This window comes from Theropithecus gelada, chromosome 16 (genome assembly GCF_003255815.1).
Source record: "Theropithecus gelada isolate Dixy chromosome 16, Tgel_1.0, whole genome shotgun sequence".
Lineage (NCBI taxonomy): Eukaryota > Metazoa > Chordata > Mammalia > Primates > Cercopithecidae > Theropithecus > Theropithecus gelada.
In genome coordinates this window covers 63,703,744-63,714,170 of record NC_037684.1, presented here as the reverse complement: position 1 = coordinate 63,714,170, position 10,427 = coordinate 63,703,744, and the positions used below count along the sequence as shown (strand labels likewise).

Below are 10,427 nucleotides of genomic sequence, written 5' to 3'. Positions count from 1 at the left end.
GAGACGCTGGGAAATAGGAGGGTGAAGCCGGGCAGGAGGAACCCCGGGGTTCCTTGGAGGTAGAGAGCGCGGACTGTGTCTTACAAGCAGGCAAAGCCGAGGCAAGGCCGCACGTCTCAGCCTTCAGAGAAGGAGGGACAAGAAGGCCTCCCGAACGCACCTCTGGATAGGAAGGAGAGGTTGGGCCCAAGGGAGATGGAATGGCGGACGCTGGGAGAATGGAGAGGGACCCTACTGGCCGGGATGTTAGCGAGGACAGAACAGCACGAGGAAAGTGGGGGAAGAACTGGAGAGATGGAGGAGGGGTAGTGGTGAGATCCAGCCTCGGGCGAAATCCGGCCTCCTTCATATCTCTGCCTTTGTGTTTGAGCCAAATTGATCAGACCCTGGTCTCCATAACTCCTTTCCGCGTTTGGTCAGCAAATATGTTTCTCCCATTTCTATTGACCCTTAAGAGAAATGACCAAAAGAACTGGGGACAGACGGTTTCTGGAAGCTGCCCCTGGGCGGAGTGCTGGCCACAGAAGTGGAGAGTAGCGAGGCTGGAATGGGGCAACTTGTGCCGGGGCAGGCGGGTGGTCCTAGAGGAGGAACCAACAGGGAGGCCTTCCAGAAGCGGGGCTTCAGGCCCAGGGCACACAGTCAGTCCCCCAGGCGAGGGGCGAGCTGTGCCCCCCACGTCTCGCTCGCCCACAGAGGCACTTTCCACTGGTAGGAACAGCATCTTTAATGGGCCCCGCCCCCCACGCCGGCCAAACCGCCCCCTTTGCGGGCCACCTTGGCCTCCTCCACCGCGGCACGGAGGGCCCGGGCAGGGTCCCCGCGGAGCCGGGCCAATTCTCCGAGCAGCGCAGCGGAGCCGTCCCCGGTACGGAGCTCTCGGCCGTTCAGAAAATAGTGAGGCAAAGTCCCAGCCTCGAGCACTCGGCCCAGCTCGTCTAGCAGCCCGAGGCAGCAGGCGCCCGCATTTTCTGGCCGCGCCAGGTAGAGCGCGGGCAGCCGCTCGCACGCCCAGTACAGCAGCGTCCGCAGGAGGTAGGGCGCCGCTGCCCGGGTCCCGGCCACCAGCGGGCGCAGTAGCGCCTGGGCCGCCGCGTGCGCCTGTAGCAGCGGCGCTGGTATGCGCGCTTTGAGCGCCAGCTCCTGGCGGGCGAAACAGAGCTGCCAGGCGGAGGCGCACGGTCGCTCGGTGCCGCCACCGGGCACCAGGTAGAAGGAAGCTGACTCAGAGGCCAGAGGACCAGCCCATGAGTGGCTCCGAGCCCCCTCGGGCCAGCCGGCCACGGATACCACTGGGATCAGGTCGAAGAGCAGGAGGCGGCGAGGGGGATCAGGAGTAGCCAGAAGGACGGTGGTGAAACCCGCGTGGCGAGCTGCGTGCACCAGACGCGGAGCACCCGGGACAGGGATCAGAGACTCGGCGACGGCCGCCAGCGTAGCAAAGAACCAGGTAGCCACCTGGGAGGGACATAATGTGGGCCACGCTTCCCGAGCCTCCGACGGCTTTGGGACTGGGCTTTCGACGTCTGCCTTGGTGACGTCACTACTCAGTGTTTTCAAAGGCGCGCTAGAGCCAAGGTCGACGACGTCATACTGAGGCAACTCGGACGATGAAACGTCACTAGGTGATTTTTCCAAAGACACTGGCGCCTCGTGCTCAGTGACGTAGCTGTGCGGCTGGTCTACAGAGCTTTGCCAGTCCTTGGAACTTTCTTCGCTCTCCGTTCGGTGGATCGAATCACGTGCTCCTGGGACTGGGGGTCCTAAGCAATCCTGCCACATCTCGCGGATAGGGATTCCGCACACCAGCTCTGGGAGGCAGACCTGTGCGTAACAGGATTCCAGGTCCAGTTGCAGTTCAGTGCCGTCCAGTGAAAACATGGGCACTAGGAGTGTGAAGCCGGCATCGTAGTGAGGTCCTCGGGCGTAGGGACCGAGGGGTGCATGCCCCAGATCCAGGGAGCCCTCGCGAATCCCACCACGAAGCAGCAAGAGCTCTGCCTGGGGAGGAAAGCGAGGGTCCCGGCGGTGAACTAGACCTAAAAAAAGGGAACAGATCGTGAGGGTGTAGCCCAAAGCCGGGGCGGGGGCGGGGGCGTAGTGAGGCTGAGAGCTGTGAGTTCCCAAAGGCAAGTAGGGTTACTTACCAAGCAAAGAGAAGACAAAATCCTTGGCCCGGAGGAGATCGGCTCCGGGCTTGGGCCCGTCACTCCAGCTCTCCTGCACACCCAGCTCCTGGATCAGCTGCGTCAATTCCTGCAGCTGTGCCCCGGAGCAGAAGTCGATGTCCGTGAGCGGCCGAGCTGGGGCCGGGGGCGGCGGGCCCCACCAGGGGGCACTCCCCCAGACCGCGGAAGCCATGCGGTTCTATCGTTTCGGGCTAGGGAAAGCACGGAAGGGAGGTGGCCTAGACGGGCCTTTCCTTTGCTGCCAAAAAGTCGTCCCCGTTCTTCCCTCTTTCTGAGGCAGAGCGAGTGCCCCAGACACAAGCTACAAATGGGTCTGTAGATGATGGATTCTAAATTTAGTCCTCAAAATGAGCAAATAAATACCTCCTCTATCCTGGCCCTTTTCTCATATGCAGTTCCCCGCCCGCATGAACTGGTTCACCGAACTCAGCAGGTAGAAAGTAACTGTTGAGCCTCCCGCGGAATGCAGTAGCCAGGCTCCGCCGCCGCCCCTTGTCTACCTCCCTTTACCTCTTTTTTGGAAGAGGCTTATTGGTCAGCGGCTTCCCCCTTATGGGAAGCAGTAAGGGTGGGGAGGAGAAATAGATTCAACAGGTTACTTCTTCCTGATGCCCACGTGGCCACGCCCCTACATTTTCGGCCACGCCCCTTTCTGGAGGCTGTCGGGGTGGTTTTTGCCAGGTCGGGTCGCCAGTCAGAGCTCAGTCACTCCTTTAGCCCTGCTGAGATCCCGCGTTATCCTGGGAGTTGTAGTTTCCCGCTCTACTAGGGCGTAGGAGCCACGCCCCCACATCCTTTCCTGTTCGGCTGAAGTAGTGCCTGATGGAAGTTGTAGTTCCTTTGGAGATAGATTATTCTGTCTCTTTTCATGCCCATGTCAACCCCACTCAAACATTCCTTGGGGTTTGAGACCGGTAATAGGATGGCTCTGAGTCGCAAACAATAATGAGGGATGGGCCAGGTGCGGTGGTTCACACCCGTAATCCCAGCACTTTGGCAGACTGAGGCAGGTGGATCACCTGAGGTCAGGAGTTCAAGGCCAGCCCGGCCAACGTGGCGAAACTCTGTCTCTACTAAAAATACAAAAATTAGCGGCCGGGCGCGGTGGCTCAAGCCTGTAATCCCAGCACTTTGGGAGGCCGAGACGGGCGGATCACGAGGTCAGGAGATTGAGACCATCCTGGCTAACACGGTGAAACCCCATCTCTATTAAGAAATACAAAAAACTAGCCGGGCGAGGTGGCGGGCGCCTGTAGTCCCAGCTACTCGGGAGGCTGAGGCCGGAGAATGGCGTGAACCCGGGAGGCGGAGCTTGCAGTGAGCTGAGATCCGGCCACTGCACTCCAGCCTGGGCGACAGAGCGAGACTCCGTCTCAAAAAAAAAAAAAAAAAAAAAATACAAAAATTAGCCGGGCGTGGTGGTGGATGCCTGTAATCCCAGCTACTCGGGAGGCTGAGGCAGGAGAATCACTTGAACCCAGGTGGCAGTGGGTGCAGTGAGCTGAGATTGTGCCATTGCACTCCGGCCTGGGCGATAAGAGCAAAACTCCATCTGAAAAAAAAAAAAAAAGTAATGAAGGACACACCCTAGGGCCTGGGGAGTGATAGGGACCCCTGCATCCCTGTGTGACACAGGAGCCCTGGTCACTTAGATCTACTAGAGTTCTTCCAGGTAATTATAACTTCCTCATTTTGGGGATGAGGAGAGTACCGCCTAGAAAGGTTGCACAGCTGAGCCAGGGAGGTGCTGGAAAGGGGTTCCCTGACTGGGTGGGGTGGGGGGTGCATCTTGAAGTCCCAAAGGTGGTAGTGTTAGGCAGGAGCACACAGATCGTGACCCAGAAATGGACGTTTGACTCATAGAAGAGACATACATGTTAGTGATGCCCACCTCAAGTCACTGCTACCTGAGTCATGGCAGGGATCTCAAAGTCTTGTTTTGTTTTGTTTTTGAGACAGAGTCTCACACTCTCACCCAGACTGGAGTGCTGTGGCGTGATCTCCACTCACTGCAACCTCTGCCTCCCAGGTTCAAGCAATTCTCCTGCCTCAGCTTCCTGAGTAGCTGGGACTACAGGTGCCTGCCACCACACCCGGCTAATTTTTTGTATTTTTAGTGGAGACAGAGTTTCACCATGTTGGCCAGGCTGGTCTTGAACTCCTGACCTCAGATGATCCTCCCGCCTCAGCCTCCCAAAGTGCTAGGATTACAGGCATGAGCCACCGTGCCCAGCCTGGGCCACGACTTCTTACGTTCCTTCTGCCCTTGGTCGGTCTCCAGGATGGGATAGGCCTAAGTCCATGGATAAGAAAATTAAGGAGGAGGGACACCTAGGAAAATTAGAGGCCTGTAAAAGAAGAGACTCCCCAACTCTAGAGATCAGTTTGGGAAGCCCAGACCTCAGGGGTTCCTAGCCACTGACAGAGAGCTTTTCTCCCTCAGCAACCACAGCTGGGGTCCCTGGGAGAACTGAGAGCAGCAAAGCAGCCCAGAACTGCGCAAGTAGGTTCCCATACACACACATCTGGTTGTGACCCAAGAGGCCAGATCAGGAGAACTGGAGACTGGGCTTTTTCTCACAGTCTGGAGTAACCAGGCATTAGACATCCCTGCATCTCACCTCCTCCCCAGAGGGTGGCTTCCGAGGCACTCTAAAAAGAACTAAGTTCTCTGGACTCTGTGGAAGCTTTGAAGATACTAAGAATGGGTGACAAGGAATAGTTCCTCTAGACTCTAAAGCATGGCTCTCCAATATAATTTTCTGTGACGATGGCAAGGTCCTCAGTTGGTCCTGTCTGATACAGTAGCCACCAGCCACCTGTGGCTGTTGAGTACTTGAAACATAGATAATGTGGCCGGGCGCGGTGGCTCACACCTGTAATCCCAGCACTTTGGGAGGCCGAGGCGGGCAGATCACTTGAGGTCGGGAGTTCGAGACCAGCCTGGCCAACATGGTGAAACCCCATCTCTACTAAAAATACAAAAATTAGCCGGACGTGGTGGTGCACACATGTAATCCCAGCTACTCAGGAGGCCGAGGCAGGAGAATCGCTTGCTTGAACCTGGGAGGCGGAGTTTGCAGTGAGCCGAGATCACGCCACTGCACTCCAGTCTGGGTGACAGAGCAAGACTCTGTCTCAAAAAAAAAAAAAGAAAAAAAAAGGAAATGTAAATTAAAATTAAACGAAATTTAAAATTCTGTTCTGCAGAAACATCTACTTTTTTTTTTTTTTTTTTTTTTTTTGAGACAGAGTCTTGCTGTGTCACGGAGGCTGGAATGCAATGGCACGATCTCGGCTCACCACAACCTCCGCCTCCCAGGTTCAAGCGATTCTCCCTGCCTCAGCCTCCCGAGTAGTTGGGATTACATGCGTGCACCACCACGCCCGGCTAATTTTTGTCTTTTTTATAGAGACGGGGTTTCACCATATTGGCCAAGCTGGTCTCAAACTCCTGACCTTGTGATCTGCCCACCTCGGCCTCCCAAAGTGCTAGGATTACAGGTGTGAGCCACTGCACCAGGCCTAATATATATTTTAATAGCCACATTTGGCTAAAGGCTAGTGTATGGGACAGAGCAGCTCTAGGGCCTTGAGGATAATGGGCTTAGCTTTGCAGCTACGGAGGAGAAACAGGGACCTGTCCTCATCAGCTCTGTGAGTGGCCAGCATCAGGGATGGGCTGGGGTGGATGTCCTCAAACAAACACAGAACATTTCTCTCGCCTCTTTATTCCTGATGCACTTTTGTCCCCTCTTTGTCCAAGGTTCTCATCACATTCTGATATCCCCACTCCTTGATGGTTTCCCCTGAGTTGCTGGGTGCCTCTTGACGAAGGCGCCTAGGAGACAGAGCTTCACACTTGTCATTGCCCACTGCCAACTGTCTCTGACGGGCATCAAAAACCACATGCCCTGCCCGGGTGCCTGGTCCAGGGCAGTGGGACTTCCAGTTGATTTGGGAAGGCATAGACATCTGACGATAGTTCTGGTAGCCTGAAGGAACTGTATCCACAGGGTGGTACACCCTGTGCTGGCTGCCTGCCTGCCGGGAGGATGACTGCAGCTCAATTAATACAGGTACCTCTGAGAAGGTCTGCAGGTCACTGGAGACCACTTGGACCTTGGAAGAGAAGGAGTTCTGATTGAGTTGGACAGGAGCCCAGAGGACGTGCCGCTGTGCGTCCTCCTTCTGAGCAGACTTCTCGGGCACAAATGACTTCATCGGGGACAGTGTGGACTTTGGGGTCTGAAGTGGGGATAAAAGCTGGACAGAATCAGAACCTAGGGCAGGGCTTGGGTTCTTGTGGAGGCCAGGATCTGGGATGAGGCATGAGTTCTTGTAGGGGCCAGATTCCTGGGTAAGGCCTGAAATCTTGGGGAGGCCAGAGTCTTGGACAAGGGCTGGGTCTTTATGAGGGCCAGGATCTTGATTAATTCCTGGGCACTTGTGGAGATTAGAGTCTTGTCTATGTTCTGAGCTCCTGTAAACTCCAACATCTTGGGGAGGGCTAAATCTTCTTTCATCTTTAGTGGCTTGGGTAAGGCTTGGGAGGTTGGAATCTTGAGTAAGGCCTTTAACTTTGTGGCCACCCCAATCTTGGATAAGTCCTGGATTCTTGTAGTCTCCTGAGTCTTGGGTAAGGCCTGAGCACTTTGGGAGGCCAGAGGTTTGGACAAGGCCTGGGCTCTTGCGGAGACAAGATTCCTGGATAACTCCTGAGCTCTTGTTGACTTCAGAGTCTTGGGCAACATATGGACCCTTCCGTGACCCAGAATCTTCAGTAAGGCCTGGGGTACTACAGACTCCTGAATCTTGGACATTGCTTGTATCCTTGTGACCTCCAGAATCTTTAGAAGAGCCTAGGTTCTTTTGGTGATGAGTTGCTTGGGAGAGATCTTGATTTTTATAGACCACAGTCTCTTGGTTTGGTTCAGAATTCCTATAGACTCCAGAGTCTTGTGTAAAGCCTGAACTCCTCTGAAGATCAGAAGTTTGGGTAAATGGTGTTTTCTTGTGGAGGCCAGGGTGTTGGGTGAGACATGGGCTCCTAAGGATACCCGCTTCTTGAGTCAGACCTGTGTTCTTTTGGGGGTGGGTATCTTGACTAATGCCTGAATTCTTGTGGAGGCCAAAGTCTTGAGAAGGGCTTGGATTCTGGCATAGATAAGAATCTTGGAGAAGGCCTGGGAAATCATGTAGGCCTTGATTTTGAGCAAGACCTGGGTTCTTGTGGAGGCCTGGATCTGGGGTAAGGCCTGGGTTTTTGTGGAGGTCTGGGTTTTGGGCAAGGTCCAGATTCCTGGGAACTCTGGAGTCTTTTGAAGGGCACGGGGTCCTTTGAAGGCCAGAATGTTGGGTAAGGCCTAGACTCTCACGACATTCAGGGCATTGGGGTTGGATCAGGGGTTGGGAAATGGTGGCGAACAGGGAAGGGATGGGGAAGTGGGACGTGGGGATGGACTGAGGAGACTTGGAGGTTGCAAGAACAGTAGGGGTTTGTATTAAGGTGGAGGGCCTCTGATGGTTGGTGGGTTGAGGAGGAACAAAGGATCTGGGAGGAACGAGAGGCAGGGAAAGAGTGCACGGTGGAGAAAGGGTGCATACTGAGCTCTGGGCAGTGGTTGTAGAATGAAAGCAAGGCTTGACACATGCAGTATCCCGGGAGTAGACAAGGAATTTGGGGTAGACTGGAGCCTGGGAGTCTGTCTTCTTCTCAGAACTGCAAGGATGGAAGCTGCAGTAAGGGGAATTCTTGGTCTGGGGGAACTTATCTTTGGCGTCATCTGAGATCTTCCATTCCATATTCCCTAACTCCAGGTAGCCCAGTATGGATCCTGCAGGAAGCTTGGCACTATCCCCACTGCGTTGCTTTGTTTGCTCAGATATACCAGAACTCCCCAGGTCCTGACCCTCCTGGGGCCTGAAGAGGGTAGCCAAGTCTTTTCTTGAATACTCAGGGTTCTGGGGGCTGGACATATGGAAGAAGTTCTGCTTTGCCCTGCGGGCATCATAGACCACATGGCCAGTGGAGAGGTCATGGCTGAAGGCAGGTCGGGGAGAGGGTATAGGAGTTATGATAGGGGCAGGGGTGGTGGCAGGGACAGGATCAGGGACAGGAGTGGTAGTCAGGGCCATGACCAGTGCTGGGACAGGGGCTGGTGTAGGAGCTAGGACAGGAGTACTGTGTGGGGCAAGAGTTCTGGGAGGAGCTGGGGCAGAGGTTGGGACAGGAACCGAGCTACAGACTAGATGAGAGTGGTCTGGGATATACGCTGGGGCATGGGCTGAGGTGTACTCAGGGGCATGGGCCTGGGGGTGGGCTGGGGCAGGCATAGGAGCCTGGGCTGGGGAGTGGGCTGGGGCAAGGGATGAGGTGTGCTCAAGGGCATGGGCCTGGGGGTGGGCTGGGGCAGGCATAGGAGCCTGGGCTGGGGCATGGGCTGAGGTGTGTTCAGGGCTGTGGGCCTGGGAGTGAGTATGCTCAGGGGTGTGGAGCGGAGCGTGGGTTTGGGCCTGGGCTGATGTATGGGCTTCAGTGTGAGCTGAGGCCTGGGCTGGGGTAGGGGCCGAGGTGTGGGCTTGGATGTGGGCTGGAGTCTGAGCTGGGGTAGGGGCCGAGGTGTGGGCTTGGATGTGGGCTGGAGTCTGAGCTGGGGTAGGGGCGGAGGTGTGGGCTTGGGCCTGGGCTGAGGTGTCCTGGGCCTGGGAGTGGGTGCCCTCGGGGGTGCAGGCTTTGGAGTGGGTCCAGGAGTGGGCAGGGGTGTGCACAGAGGTGTGGGCCGTGGCATGGATCCAGGAGTGGGTGAGGGTGTGCACAGGAGTGTGGGTTGGGGAGTGGACCTGGGCCTGAGGTGGAGCCTGGGCTGGGGCACAGTCTGGGGTCTTAGTCTGGCTCTCTTGGGGCAGGCGGCATGGACCCATGTCCAACTTGCTCATCTTTGGGAACTGGGAAGATGTCTCTGGCGTGGAGAGCAAGGAGGCTTGAGCCTTTAAGGCTGTGACCTGAGGGGCCTCCCCTACTCCCATCATCTCCTCCTTGTACAGTCCCCATGGAGACTCCCTGGGAACCCTGGCACATCCACATTTAGGTGGCATCCAGCAGCATGCAGAAACCTTCTCATCATTCGTGTCTGGTATCCAGGAGTCAAGATGGTTAACGTGCCTGGGCAGGAAGCCTGGGCGATGATGGACGCGGGAAGAGACTTTTGAGCACAGGTTCTTGGGATCCACGGAGGAGCGAATACATATGGGATGGCTGCCGCTGCGTTGCTTGTCTGCAGGGAGAGGTAGGATGGGACAATGCTCTGGTTCCCTAGGGACTGAGAACTGGGCCAGGGATAGGAGAAAGGGGACAGGCCCATATCCCTGGGAGCCCACACAGAGGCCCACTCACCTTTGGGAAAAAAATGATGGAACAGAATCCGCAAGGAGCTCTTCAGATGCTTCCAGAGCTGAGGAGAGCGGGAGGGTGGGTGAGTCCGGAAGCAGAGTGAGCCCCTAAGTCCAACTCTTGTCTGGCCACACCCCAACAGCCCTCCCACCTCAGCCCCTTCAAGACCCCAGGGCTCCCCCAACCCTGCTACCCAGATCCTGCCCTGACCAGAGTCACCACATTGATCCACACGTTGAGCAAGATGAAGCTGCCCAGAAGAAGAAGAATCGAGTCTCCTAAGTCTTGGCACTTCCTGGGGTTGTTGCCAGAGCACACCTGGGCCCCATGATAGGCTCGCTCACCCATGGCCTGGGGTCCCAGGACTGCCTGGGCCCCCGGTCCTCACACAGTCACTAGGAGGAAGACTCCTGTTGTTGGGGAGGGGGTGGACTGAGTCATAATGAGGCAGGTGGTCAGGATCACAATGAGGAAGGTCGGGGAAGAGGAGGGCCCAGGGTGGAACTCTCTGGTAACCAGGTTTGGGTAACCAGGTATGGACAGTCAAACAGGGTGTGGAGGCCAGTGACCCTCTCCTGTTTCTCCATCGTTCCCTACTGCTGGGTGACTCACTCACTCACTCACTCATTCCATCACTCCCTCCCTCCCTCCCTCCCTCCCTCCCCTCCTTTTTTTTTTTTTTTTTTTTTTTGAGATGGAGTCTCGATCTGTCGTCCAGGCTGGAGTGCAGTGGTGCGATTTCGGCTCACTGCAATCTCCACTTTCCAGGTTCAAGCGATTCTCTGGCTCAGCCTCCTGAGTGGCTATAGCTGGGACTACAGGCATGCACCACGACATCCGGCTAA

The 10,427-nt window shown here is 56.1% G+C and overlaps 1 protein-coding gene across 3 annotated transcripts; it reads right to left on the bottom strand.

The window, feature by feature from the left end:
- Window positions 1-553: 553 nt before the first annotated feature.
- On the bottom strand, window positions 554-9,972 carry TMEM102 (transmembrane protein 102). 3 transcript variants are annotated; one of them, XM_025361677.1, is made up of 4 exons: window positions 9,793-9,972; window positions 9,586-9,643; window positions 2,148-2,380; window positions 703-2,039 (listed from the first exon to the last, which is right to left on the bottom strand). In XM_025361677.1, the coding sequence occupies exons 3-4, from the start codon at window positions 2,359-2,361 to the stop codon at window positions 727-729; spliced, it is 1,527 nt and encodes a 508-aa protein (XP_025217462.1). In that variant the 5' UTR covers window positions 2,362-2,380; window positions 9,586-9,643; window positions 9,793-9,972; the 3' UTR covers window positions 703-726. The 3 variants fall into 3 exon arrangements, with proteins under 3 accessions (XP_025217461.1, XP_025217462.1, XP_025217460.1); XM_025361676.1 differs by lacking the exons at window positions 9,586-9,643; window positions 9,793-9,972 and adding an exon at window positions 2,553-2,907 and having other exon boundaries at window positions 554-2,039; XM_025361675.1 differs by lacking the exons at window positions 9,586-9,643; window positions 9,793-9,972 and having other exon boundaries at window positions 2,148-2,907.
- Window positions 9,973-10,427: the final 455 nt, after the last annotated feature.